This window comes from Ambystoma mexicanum, chromosome 6p (assembly GCF_040938575.1).
Source record: "Ambystoma mexicanum isolate Mex_15411 chromosome 6p, UKY_AmexF1_1, whole genome shotgun sequence".
NCBI lineage: Eukaryota > Metazoa > Chordata > Amphibia > Caudata > Ambystomatidae > Ambystoma > Ambystoma mexicanum.
Window position 1 is genome coordinate 673,582,959 of NC_090935.1, and position 14,373 is coordinate 673,597,331.

At 44.5% G+C, this 14,373-nt stretch overlaps 1 protein-coding gene across 8 annotated transcripts in view; it reads right to left on the reverse strand.

Annotated features, from left to right (window-relative positions):
• SSBP2 (single stranded DNA binding protein 2) overlaps positions 1-14,373 on the reverse strand; it is a 1,952,970-nt gene that overhangs the window by 1,247,323 nt on the left and 691,274 nt on the right. For all 8 annotated transcript variants that reach the window (XM_069627566.1, XM_069627564.1, XM_069627563.1 and 5 more), the window contains exon 4: positions 6,036-6,120. In XM_069627566.1, coding sequence (XP_069483667.1) covers positions 6,036-6,120 — 85 coding nt within the window. The remainder of the gene's footprint in view (positions 1-6,035; positions 6,121-14,373) is intronic.

A 14,373-nucleotide genomic window follows, 5' to 3' on the forward strand; every position in this document is an offset into this window, starting at 1 on the left:
ATATTCACAGCATGTGAATCCATGAAAGATCCAATGCTGGAGAAGGGTTAAGATTGGCGAGTGGTGCAAGGAGGAGAGAAAGAAGAGAGGCGACGCTGAAGCAGTGGAGAGTAGGAGACAGTGTTCAGAGCAATGCGGGTCAAGGAGGAGGTTGTAACATCTGAGGGAAGAAGCAGACAGTAGGAGATGGTGAAAGCTGAATGCTTAGTTGGTAACATCAGTGGTGCGAGTTGATTTGCAGGAGGAGGTGGTGCGAGAAACCAGAAGGTGTCTCACCCACTAGTCTCCGGGGATCTGTCATCCACGTGGCCAGAACACATCCATCGCTTTTGTATCCAGTCCCTGGGGGTGGACCAGTGCGGCAGGATCACATGGGTGAGTGGTCTTTGGGGAGTGGGACACCGGATGGTCAGACACAGTATCCCCTTCACTGTAACACCTTTACCCCAACCTACCCGGCAGGATATTTAGGAACTCCGCCCCCCTCCCCGTTACAACACATACACTTTCTCACGGACAGCCCGCTATAAGGGACACAGACTAATACCCAAGCCGTGTACCTGACATGACAAATTCTGTGGTCAGGCGTGTTAGGGAGAATTCTCTCTTTAGGCTGAATTTCCTAACCTAGTGAGTCCCCCAGCAGCTTTGCTGGATTTCTGGAGTTTGTTTTTTCCTCCTGCCAAGAGTGACACTCTTTCCTCCCACTCTTGGACATGATTTATGGTAATCCTTTGACTGGTAATGTGTTTTATGGGCTATGGGGTCCTTTACTCCATAGGGTCTCATGTGTTTTTCCTATGTGTGTTACACAGCACCCTCCGTGCAGTAACACAGGGGTGTCATAGTGACACCCCACCATAGACTCCATACCCTGGGACTGACTACTGTCTCCCAGGGCATGTAAAGTCACCATTGGCTTTACTAGTCCCAAATCATTAACAGAAACCAGTACAAACCATCATATTGTGGACGTACTGGTCGGGGCAATTCTATTGACCCGGGGTCTGTTAGTCGAGGGGGCACTTCTCCGTCCCCCCTGATCCGAGTTTTGGCTGGTGGCAGTGGAAACTCCTTTTTATATTCGACCGCTAATATTTTCCTACGGGATTTTCCCATTGTTCGAGGCTACCAACTTTAATTATTTAATTCTAATAGCCTCGAACATACCGCTGGTTTATTTAATTAATATTAATTCTCCGGTTGGTATTTTTTTGCCAAGACTCGATTCTAAAATGGCGTTTGTGTTCTCTTCTGTGACTCCAACCCAAGTCGAGCCCTTTGTTCCACTTTTTGGCGGGCTTCTCGGCAGAAGCCTCCAATAGTGGTGCCACTCTGTCTGGGTACCACAGCGGGTGTGGGAGGGGGTTTAGGCACCCTGGACTGTGTTACCTTGGTAACTCAAATCGCACTCTTGTGTGATTGGCCCAAGTGGTGAGCCGGCCGGCTCACCACTTAGCATGTTTGAGTGACAGCTAGGCTGAGTGAATGGGGGTTTCCTGCATAAAAGCAAGGCTTTGGGGACTGGAACTTCAGAAGTTGCCACAGGACCTGAGAATCCGACGAGGGAGAAGCTGAGCCGACCTACCACGACGACACCACCGGTGGAGCCCTGCAGAACCGACTCACCACTTCCCGACGACAGAGAAGATCCCCCGGCTGGAGAGGCTTCTTCCCCTGACTGGTGGGCACAACCAGTTTACCTATCTTTCTTCGCACCCTAGCCCGGTTTGTGGTCGAACTGCCCGTGCCAAGCACCCCGGCAGCCTGATAGCCAATCACCACTGAACCGCGAATCACCGGACCGCTCCTTGTACCTTAGAAACTCCGCGGCTGGTTTCTTCCCTGGCAGTGCAACGGACTCCTGTCTTCCTCCACGACGAGATCCTCTCTTCCCCCGGACGAAGCACCGACTTGCATCGGCTGCCAGGAACAACTGCCCCCGCTGGAGTGTTCTCAACACTTTAAGGTACCGTGTCCGCCAGGCCTCCCTGTCTAAAGATTGCTACAAGGTAATGATAACCCCTTAACCTTCTGGACTGGGCTGACCGCCTTGACCCTCTAACTGGTCCCTTTCTTTGGTCCAACTCCTTTTTGAACCTTTACAAGACTTTTGTGCACTGCAACCGTGTGACCTTGGACACATTTCGTTTGGATCCTCTGAAAGTGGATCCGGCCTCTCGAACTCTAACTTCACGGTTTTACTTTGCCTTCCTCTCTTGTTATGTTCTGATAAGTGTTGGGATCTGTTTCAACTTGTTCTCTGCTCTTCTTTCCCTTTTTAAAACAAACTATTAGAGTGCCATCTACGTTAAGCGCTCACCGCTGTCTGAAAATAAGTGGGGCTTTACTTAAGACTTGTCTAATATTCTTTTAAGGGAGTTTATATCTTTTAGTGACCGTGTTTTTGAATTGCTTACTATTAGTGCCTGTGTGTTTTCTCTAGATGTGGTTTTAAATAAATAATTATATCTCTTTTACACCAAGCCCTGGTCAGTGTTTACTTGTTCTACTGTGTTCTCTTGACCTATTGTGAATACTCTGTATACTGCCTAACTCTTCTTGAGGGAAGTCTGACTGCTCAGCCACAGCTACCAAGTGAATCTGTGTGGTACAGACTGCTACCAAGTGGGTTTACTGTCAAACACCTGTAGTCCTAAATATTTTGCAGTGGTCCCAGAGGGAACTGCACAGGTTTCTGCCTAACAAGGCGAGGTCAGGCAATTATCAACAATCACTCACACCTGACTTCCATTACACTTCCCCACACGGATAAAAGGTGGAGCACAAGAGCACACTCTGAGCGAGGCAAAGCACACGAGGAAACAGCAGTTTCGAGACGGCAGCTGAGCACGACGGGAAAGACGTCAAAACCGAAGAGGATCACACAGAGGGAAATTCTCTTGACCTTTTTCGACAAGGAACCATTACTTTCCAGAGACCAGGAACCATTACTTTCCAGAGACCTCGAAAATAGAAAGCGTAAAACCAGGAAACCAGGCTGAAGAATCCTGCATTGTGTGTCAGGGATATCCAGGGCCCTCCTGCGTCAGTAATCAAGGCGGGGAGAATCACCAGCTGCCGTGGTACTGTTCTTGGATCCAAGAACAAAGCAGCATCAGTGAAGGCAACACAGCCGGTGAGACCAATATCAGACCGGTCAGTGTTGAAGCCAAGGTTGCAAGCAGCAACATTGTATGGCAAACGCTGGAACGAACATTGTTAAAACGTGTGTGATAAGAGACGCGAGTGAAGTTAAACTACTGATGAGTGATTGCACTTTCAAGCAAGCTACAATAGCTTTGACGGAGTGGTCTGACACCGAGTGGGTGCTTAATCAAAGGTATCCAGCTGTGAAGTAAAAACAGTAGATGAATTTGATCTGAGCCCAGCAGAGGGAGGTCAATTGAAAGATAACTAATAAATGTGAATCGAAGTGGTCCTACAAAGGGTCAAGCAAAATGCCATGCACAATCGATTTCTAAAGTAAAGAAAGTTCGGAAAAGTACGTGAATTTGGTCCGAGCCCAGCAGAAGGAGACCAATTGAAAGCTTAGTGTTAAAATGGGGCTGAGCCCGGTGTAGGGATACCCGCGGTGAATCTAAAATCACCCAAGAACTGGTACATGAGAAAAATGAGGTGAAAGGAACTTTTGATGTTTGTCATGTTGCATCAGACCCTCTGAAATAAGAGACTTTGAATGGCAAAGAGACTTTGCACGGAAGGCCCCGCTGTTGAATTCTTGAACTGCATCCGTGTGCTTAAGAAGCCAGAGATTGTGCTAAGCTCCATTGTGCCGCCTTGTCCCGTGCTGAAAACGTGGGGAAGGGACGTTAACGGCTTGAATATCCTCAGATATCATTTCTTCAACACTTTTCTTTTACATAACATCATTTCCCACACTATTTTTATTTAGAAGTAAGGATTGGCAATAGGTTTATTAGTATAGGACCTTTGTATTTTGACAAGACACCACTACGACTGTGTTATTATTTGATGGTCGTAGCTTGCTACCATCTGTAGATTTAGGATTAAAAAGGCGTTTTTCAAACCCAGTTGGAGTTCAATAAACACCCTTGAACTGTGATCACTTGTGTCTGTCTTACTGTTTGATACCATGCATTCCTTACAGTGGTGACGGGGTGAGAGGAGATGAGGTTAACGAAGACAGAAGTTAAGGAGGACGGGATAACTTCAAAAGGATGGTTGTAGGAGTATTTGATAACATTAGGACCTGGGAGTGGAAATCAAGAGGAGGTGACAGAAACTAGAGTGCAGGGGAAGTGTTGACACCCATGCTGAGAACATAATCACATCAGAGGGGGCTGAAAGCAACGTTGGAGGTAACAACAGAGAGCGAGAGTGACATGAAAGAGGCAGAGGAAGGAACACAGCAAGTTTGTTGTGGTAACAAATGTGTTCTGGAGGAAATTGGAAGTGTAACGATAGGGGAAGCAGGGGATACCAGGGAGCAAGTAAAATCCAGAGGGGGTGGTTTAGGGGTGGCAATAGCTACCAGAGAGCCCACAGCAGCCCATACCAGACCGGACCATCCAAAGGGATGGAAGGAGAGATAAGATGAATAAGCGGCAACCAGCTCCTAGGCAGCCGGAAAAGAAAAGAAAGGTTCCAGCAGGCCCAATCAGTCCTAAGTAGGATTAGACTGTGGGTGGAAGAACAAGACCAGGTCTGGTAAGCTAAAGTGCAAACCGAAAGTTGAGGGGAGTTTGTGGGAAGCCCTGGCAAAACCCAGGGAGCACGCACTAGCCCGCCCCACTGGCTACGTTCACTGGCTTGTCTGCCCAAAACACTGTACACATAGTTGGTTGTTGAATACAGGACCCCAAGAAGCATGCATCTACTTCAGACTGAGAAGAAGGGTTTGGATGACCCTAAAAAGCCTGCGTCTCAAGGAATGGGTGAGGTCACCCCTTTCAACTGTCCAAACTGACTTTTGCTTCAGGGGACGCAAAGTGATAGGAACTAGCTTTGTGTATAAGAATCAATGGACCGATAAAATGCCCGAGAGGAGCAGCACCCGATCACTTAGTAAAGTGCCATGCTAACAAATATTTGTTTTGGAAGATCCCATTTTTATTTGAGTTGCCCCATCCTGTAGCAAGTTCCCTAATAAAAGCTAGTAAACTACTACGTAATTTCTTGGCATCCTTCTTGGTCCCAGGAGGATCTCTACAAAAGTACCCATAAAAACAGATCAGTTGCCTTAAAACAGAGGAAAAGGTCTTCCTTGTATGCCGAAGCAAATTACCCTTTTTTTCGATTCTGCCCTGCACCATTCAGAAAGTAAACCACACTTATGTGTTCAACTGCCTAAATATCATCAATTGGACAAGTCTCTGAATGACTACCGTTTTGAAACCAGTACAAATACTGCATTTAGCTAGGATTTTTATTTGCACAATTGTATTATGTTTCAACATTAGCATACATAAGCAATCCAAAATGCAACACCACATTATCAAGGTTTAAAAACATTTCTATTAGTCTTAACATTCCAAATATAAAAATGGTCCCTTCTAATAAGTTACACGCTTGCAAAGCTTGCTTTACATGAACAAATAATTTAAGAAAAGATTGAACATAACATGTAGATGCATCCCTCCCATTGCAAGTTTATGGCAAGACCAACTACCTACTAGAGGTGCAAGTGCAAACCACTGAAATTAGACAAAGTACTGGAATCAAGAACTGCATTAAACTGTCTTGCCAAAACCAACATGGTGGCATTAATGTTTGAACAAAATGCACTGTGGTGGCCACGACACATTTTTGCTTGGTTTACTTAAAAAGAAAATGAAAAACGTGATGCAGTGGGCATGGACTGTGAATTGAGAAAAGCTACCCTTTCAAGGTTGGAACTCTGGTAACAAATGATCAAACAATACAGTAATGTCATAGTATTATAGATGTTAACTATCTCGTTAGAGGAATGCTTTTAAACGTTAATGAGCAGTTACATGTATAACACATTTTTCAGAAGAGACAAAAGGAGTAATATGTACAGCATAACTTACATAGTCATGGAAAGCTTTAGCTTCACTTGAATGTTCACAAGTTTCTCTCCTTTCAGGTGCTGCACAGTAGAGATCCCAGAATACACTGCAACCAAAATAAACATGTTACTGTGATCTCTATAGATTCTTTGTTTCTGCTGTTTTCAGATTAATTTCACCAGAGGTCTGGAATCATTTACGTGTATTCTTGATTGCTTAATCTTTGATATGGACAATTTTTTTTAGCACTTTCATTCTCTGCGACCTGCGCTACATTACTTCTAAAAACATGCTTAAGGATGAAAACCGATATTAGATGTGTGCTTTCTCATGTCACGCCACCGAGTAGAATATCATTCCACCACTATAATTCTTTTAGTGGTCGGCTCACGAGCCAAACTTAATAAAACACAATTTATTCATTCTTTTGTTTGCTAGCTACTGTCGGGATCGACAGGATCACCATTGGATAGCTAATCTCGAATGCGACAACAGAAGACCCATTCCTTCTGTCTATATGCAAACCCTACTAACATTCGGAATCATCTACAATCGAGCCTCTAACGACCAGACATCCTGCAGTATTCGCGAGACTATTTGATCGCTCCATACAGCTATAGCTCTCAATTTATGCGCCCTATCGCAAGGGCTAGAGTCTGGTACCTGTATTTAAATCGCTAATATATGAAGGGTCTACGTTCAGATCCCTACTGTTGCAACCACTCAGACTTGGAACAGCACTTTATATTTTTTATCTGTTAAAAGGCCTTAAATGAACCATCAGCAGAGATTGCACTGCTTGAAACAACATTAAACCGCCAGAATTCATCTCAAGAACTCCCAGAGTGTTCGATTTTCATATTTGTAGCGACCTGATACTTTCCAGGTAAGCATAATCCAAGGATTAACATTGATCACTAGAGAGAGTGAAGAATGTAGGTTCATAACTGAAGTAGCGGTCCGATTCAATTTAACATGCATTTCTACAGATTCCTATTTCGGATTAGATTAATTATAAACCATCCGTACGGTTTTCTTATTGAATTGGAAATCCCTCCCGGGACCGCACCCACTGACTAGACCAGGTAACTATTTCATCTGACTAGTCATGCAGCCTAATACTGAAAATAGGAAATCAAGCATTTATAGCTTATCCTATTTTTATGTTTTATCAACAGTCCTTCCAAATTCAAGCAGAAGTAGCTATCAAGAAGGGAAGACAAAGCTTTACCTTTTACATAGTCACTGAACCAATTTTAGCTCTCCTGAAGAATGTTCCACAATCAATCAGAGAACAGAAACATGTTGAGCCATATCCTTTAGTATTTGTCATATTAGATCTTGATTAGAATCTGAGATTGCCACCACCGGAATGTACACTAGTACTCCAGTGTTTTTCAACTGACTGATTCAACTGGTCATTCAGACTCCCATTGATAAGGATATTCTGTCACTAGACTATTGTTTTAGAGCAGTTTTTTATTTTGTATGCTTGTAGAGTTTCATTGTTTTTTAATAATGATGTATGAATAAAAATTTATATATTGTCTTAACTTAACTAATGTCTGGTTGAACTGTTGATAAATCCATCTCCCTCCCAATTAATGTTTAGACTCTTAACCCCAAAAAAGGTAAGGATTTCACTATTTTCATAATGTCATTTGGGATTCCCTCCCCAATCTGTGTAAGGATGAGAAAAGACACATTGAATAGGATCACTGATATTAATGAAAACTATGTTTCTGAGAACTGTTGAAAGATTGTACATTAGCACCCTCAGCAGGGGAGCCAGCCAATCGGAAGGCACGGAACGCAGAGTGACACTGCTAGGGTTAGCCCGCATTCCAAGCCACCTGTTGGCCGATTCGCCCGCCCACCATCTTCACCCCACCGACCCTACTTTTGTTTCTCACCCAATCCCACTTACCTGATTGCTGCAGCGGCAGGACCTGCCACCTGGAGCTCCTGTCTGCTCCGTTTGGCCGCCATGGAAATGGAAGAGGGGCTCTATACTGAGCCCCACCTTCCTATGCCATGGCGGCCATGTTGCTATAGTATTTTCTCTCCGAGAACGGAACTGCGGGGTGTCCTGACCATGGTGAGAGAAAATACTTTCAATTTTTTAAAAAATAAAACATTAGCACCAGTGTAGCGAACTAAACAGGTGCTAATGACGATAAGTCCATAGGTGGCAGACTGACCCTGTAGGTAACGGCCCGCCACCCTCGTTAAGGGACCCTCGCTACGCTCGTGCCCTTAATTTGGGTGGTGGGTCGTTACCGACAGGCATGGCCTGCCACCGTGGGGCATATTGCCTCAGTGCTAAATGATAACTGAGCACACGAGGAAGGGAGGGAGACAGTACAGTACAGGTTTGGGATGGAGTTGGGGTGCAATTGCCAGGCCTTAGGTGCCCGGAAAGCCTCATGAAGTCAGTAACGCAGGGCATGAGGAGGGCTTTGAGCATGAAATGGGAAACAATGGAAACCTCTTCACTGAGTGCCGAGGCTTTTAGGACCCACGAGTGGGGCAATATCTGGAGACAGACTGTTTTTAACTGTAACCAAGGAAGAGGCTGGGGAAGTTGAGACGGGCAAGGTGAGACTATAGCAGCACACTGAGCAAGAAGGAAGTGTGCTGCAATAAAGTGGGGGGGGGGCACGTTGGTGTATTGGAACAGAGTACGAGGGAATGGGAGGACAATGTCTAAAGGTACCGGGTGGGAAACAGTGAGCATGCAAGGAAAGCAGCGAGACACCAAACTCTCAGCTTGCCCCAGCCAGTCCAGAAGCAAAGTTTGAGCAAATATTAAGCATCAGTGCCACGAATTAAGGTGGAATTTTTGTTTGATTGTCTGGGCCAAATCGAACATCCTGACAAAGGTGCTAATGTTTATAAATGCCCCTTTATGCACCATTAGCTTTGTGTAACTTATGCTTCTTTGTCTTTTGATCATCAGTTCCTCTCAAAGACGTTAAAAGTAATATCTCAAACTTCCTTTCGATGTTGGTTTCACCTGTGATGTGTGTGTTTGTGTGCGTGTTCAGTGAAAAGCTTATTAAACGGACGTTAAAGTAGCTTCACAAATTTGTCAGCTAGGATCCCTAAAGCAACCCTAAAGTGTGCCACCACCATGCCCTGCTCATGACTTATGTTTTGGTCAATAACAAAAAAAAATCTTTTCAAAACACGGACAGTGCATTTGGGCTTTTTTTGTGAAGTATAACCAGTGTGGGGCATTACTGCTTTTCCTTAGATCTTTTTGTTTCTCATGTCTATGTAACTTGTGATGGTGGCAGTCAAGTTATGGTTGCTTTATGAAAAATAACTGGCACATTTTTTGCTGAAAACATAAGGACACTTTAACAACATTTGTCATTGAATTTCAAATGTTATTCTAAAGATAAAACTTTTTCTTTTAAATGTTTTTATTTCATTTATATACTGGAAGGAACAATGCTCTTTTGATCACAAAAGAACGACAATATATACAAAATCAGATTTGATGGGAAGCAGTGTGCTTCTTACCATGGGTTGAGTTTGAGTGACATTCTGAACGGTTTGTGGAGTTTTTATGATATACTGTACCATACCCTACAGCGCCCATTGAGCATGGTGTTAAGCCATGCACCAGGCACCTCAAATAGACCCATTGATTTCACTGGGTATTCCATGTGGACACTGGCAATACTATGTGTTCAGTAAACACACACAGTGCCAGTGGGCATGGTGAGTGGACATTTTGCACAAGGCCATCCACAGTGAAATGCAGTGCCAACTGGGCACAGTGACTTAATTCACAGAGGCCACTGTGCACTGGTATGGTCACGCAGGATGTACTTCTGCCATGCTCTGGGTGTAATGAAACCACCTTCCATCATGTCTTCTAGCTCGATATGAATCTGTTGAGTGCCGTTTGATCTCCTTCTTACTATGGGAAATTGAATGGGAGACATTTTATTTTTGTATCCCTCCACTCTCCTAGCTTTCACATTACTGACAAATTCACAAAACACTACAACCAAAAATTGGAGTAGACCGAATATGTTTGGATAGTTTCATGCAATTCCACTCAAAGGGAAGCAAAGTTGAAAGTTAGATTGTTTTTGACACACCCCAGTAACTATTCCTCTATATGTATTCTGGAAGGAGTCATGCAATTCTGTCAATGGGGGACCAGGTTACAACCCTCCCAAAACTGATTTTTTTATGGTTTATATTAATGACATCAATCAGGGAATGTATATATGTATATATGTGTAACATCAGTGGCTGAGTAGGTTAACTGTGCAGGGAACCAGAGTGTGCCCCTCTTTCCTGTACTGTTTATATTCATGGATTTCTGAAGGGTGGATGCTTCAGAATCCTATAGGGTGCTGCACCAGGGCGACATAGGTCCTGCTTTGGAATGCCACGCTGTGGGCTACCACCCCCCACCCCTACCCCTTTTCCCCACTGTGGGTCTGGGTGTGAGCGGTTTCCCTGCAAATCTGACTACTACAGCTACCAGAAGTCACTGCAGCAAAATCATTGATTGACAACACCTGCACTGGCTGTGTGCTGCAAGCAGAGACTGCCTCCCTGACGATGTGAAGAGCACAGAAAACGGTAGGAGGAGAACATCAGTGGCCGAGTAGGTTTACTGTGCAGGGAACCAGAGTGTGCCCCTCTTTCCTGTAATTTATATAGTCAAGGTCTACAGACCAGCCTTAAATTATTTGCGTTAATTTCTTGATAAGCAAATATTCCAGCCCTCTAGGGCATGCACTGCCCAGGGCTAGGGCATGCGCCAGGGGCTTACATAATTCCATTTAAAATGTTTCTACCACAGGAGATCTGAATCCAAGAGGATGGCCAGGCACAGACTGGTCAGCCTTGCTTCTGCCAGTAACATCTTTGGATTCTCATCAGTTAGTTCTGAGGCCTGTCCAAGAACCCAGATATCTCTAACTCTACCTGTGGCATTTTGGGACACTTTTTGATTATCAACAAAATGGATGAGAGGATTTTTTTTGTTGCTGTAGGTGATAACAAAAATTCAACATGGGAGTTTTCATGGTAAAGGAACGTTTTAGAATGCCTTATATCTTTGTCCTCTTGCACCCACCCAGAAGAGAACATCAGAAAAGGTCCCAGTATGATGCATATCATTGTCTCAATTATGTCGAACAAGCACATATAACTATTTTTCACTATTAATAATTTATTTAAATGGCAAATACATCGTCTTGATAAAGGATTTGTTATGGGAATGCAGATTTAAATTGCAGCAAACCTATTCTCATAACGTGACCTCAGACATAGTCGCTTGGATAGCATCACTGAAAGACTTCTGCAGAAGATTACCTAATTATGATGTCACTTGTAGACCATACTGTGCTACTGTGTTTCCCTTTCACAAAACGTTTTAATCTGGTATATCAACTAGTTGGTCCAGATTGGAACAAAACAACAATTCTCAAAATGCATTGTGCTTTTTAATTAAAAGGCAGGGACATCAATAAGACATCTCTTGAAAAATCAAATCGTGAGTACATTTTTAAAATACTGCAGCAGCTTACTCAGTTTTTGTGATCATACTGACAATAGCGCCATGCCTCTAAAGTTCTTTCAATCTGTGCCGAGGGCGGGCCCCTCGAACCAGGCCACCTTGGATAACTAAGGCAAGGAAGCTTTCTAATTTTTTATATAAAAAATATGGTGCCAAAAGGGTGGCCAGATCAGACTCCATTATCCGCAATATGTTCAATCTCAGGGACTTCAAATAATTTGTATAGTGCTCAGGCCAGCCATTTCTACACTCTTTTCAACTACCATAGACATACAAATTAATACCAATATACTATAGTAATTATCCAGAACAACCCTTAAAGTGTTTAGTGCTATATGAATTCATAGCATTTAGCGGTAACGAACCACAAAGATGTGGACATAGTGGGCTTTATGGCAAACTACATAGGGGGCTTTAAAGACAAAAGTCATAAATTACTAGTCTGCAGCTGCCAGCAACCATCACGATCAAAAAGCCTGGAAAAGAAAGCCAAGAGGAAGGGACTAACATCAATATTATTCAAAAATAACCATGAAGGCAAAAAGAGCAAGTGATCCTTAATAGGGTTAGCTGGTGTAGTGTATGCAATTCTAATAGCTGCCCCTATGTTAGAGGTGCGTGTTGGTTTCACGATAAAGATTCAGGTCTCATCGCCCGTCTACACCAAGTCTGATAATATATTATGAAGTCCAAAGCATTACAGGTGATTCAGATCCTTTAACTGTTTGCAGGAGGATAGCTTTAATCCTAATGTTTACGGCTCTCCGATATTGTAAGATATGCAGCTTCGGCCAACGGTTGATTCAACATGTATGAGGCAAACGGCACATAAGAACATAGGCCACATCAGTTGTATCAAGTGAGTGAATGCTTGACTTTTCTTTCCCTCTTTGATGGCGCATACGTGAAATGACCTCCTGTTCTCAGCAAATCTGCAAACGTCACTATTGTGTAACGCTTCCCTTGTCAGAAGCCAGTCTTTTCATGGTTCTTCTAGGCTCAGACAACTTGGGGAGTCTCTGCTTGAGATTCTGTGCTTTCGTAATTGCATAATCGCCCAGGCATTCTTCTACTTCCTGGTTCAGCCTGAGAAAAAGGCAGTGGGCCTCATTACGAGGAATGTGGTAGAGGGATAACGGCGCTGGTAGAGCTTCTAAACTACAATTGTGTCCGGTGCAGGAGAATTCACCGAAAGTGACACTCTTTTGGAGTATCTTGGGGAGACACTTGCCTGCATCGAAATCGGTTTGTACTTGTAGGTTTTCTGTATAGCATATTGCATATTAATTGTTCTGTCCCATCAGTCTAAAATCCAAGAAGTCAGTCTGCTCCATGCTTTACGCAGGAGTACTGTGACAAGATCAGTAACCTAACCAAGTCATGATGGAATAAAAACCCCTCTCAGCCTTGGGAGGGGTAACAGTGGCAGTGGAGAGGGCCCAAATCATTTCCTGTTAGTAAGTGAGCAGTACCCATTCGCATCACTCAATGCCTTGCCTTTTGATACAAATCCTCGCCAAGTTTTCTTTTTTTTCTAACTCCAAAGTAAAAGCTGCTGCCATATGGAGAAACCAGCACACAGCTCAACGGATCAGTGCCCCCACGCCATGTGCTTTGCAACACCAGAGTAACGAAACCAGCAAAGTGAGAGATCAGAAGACACGGCGGAGAGCTTACATGACAGCCTCACAGGCCTGCACTGGACCCCAGCGCACCAGCAAAACCGTTGCAAACACTCGGGGGCACGAGGGACTTGCACAAAAGCTGCAACCACCAAAGAAAGATTGTACTGACTTTGGAGGAAGCCAAACCAAGGCCCCATAAAATGAACCTGGACACTGTGCAAGGCAGGCTGCCATTGTTTTATCAAGGCAGCCCCACTCGTAGAAAAGGAGAGTGGCTTACACCATTATTTAAAACCTTTTTCTGTATGCAACACCACCTAAGTAGTGAAAACAGGGCTAGTTAGGCCAGGGTTTGACAACCCTATAAGAGTCTAGGCAGGGATATACTATGGACCCCAGGAAACTGGAAGGAACAAGTTACTTACCTGTAACTGTTGTTCTCCAGCATGGGTCTGGCATGGATTCACATGCTCATGAATATTCCCCCTCGTCAGGCTGGGAATCCTCGGTAAAGAAAAAATCAGTATCAGTTTCGTTTCTGATCTGTCTTTCGTAGTAGTAACCAATCACTGATCTCTGCGTCATACTGACCACAGCCAATGACTGCCATCTCCCTAAGCCCCGCCTCTGGCAGCCATCTTCAGATTTGGTAGCACGTGAAGTGGCAGTATGACCAAGTGAAGGAGCCGCAGAGGGGTAGGCGGGAGGGTTCGCATGTGAATCCATGCCAGACCCATGCTGGAGAACAACAGTTACAGGTAAGTAACTTGTTCCTTCTCCAGCATGGGGTCTGGCATGGAGTCACATGCTCATGAATATAAGAATACATAGCAGTACACACATGCACAACCACAGGAGGTGGCAAAGGCTCAACAGTAAGCAATACAACAACTCAACATTAAGCATCTCTTACCTCCTCACCAGGCTCACCTTAAGCGAACAGGTTGCGCAGCACTGCTTGGCCGGCCCTGGACTCCTCCCTGGAATCCCGATCGACGCAGTAGAATCTCGTGAAGGTGTGCGTCGACCTCCACGTAGCAGCCCTGTAGATGTCCAGCAGGGGCAAACCAGATAGGAACGCCGTAGTAGCAGCGATCGCTCTGGTCGAATGGGCTCTCGGACGGCCTGGCAGCGGTCGGTTAGCCAACCGGTGGCAGTGCATGATGCAGCCGGAGAGCCATCT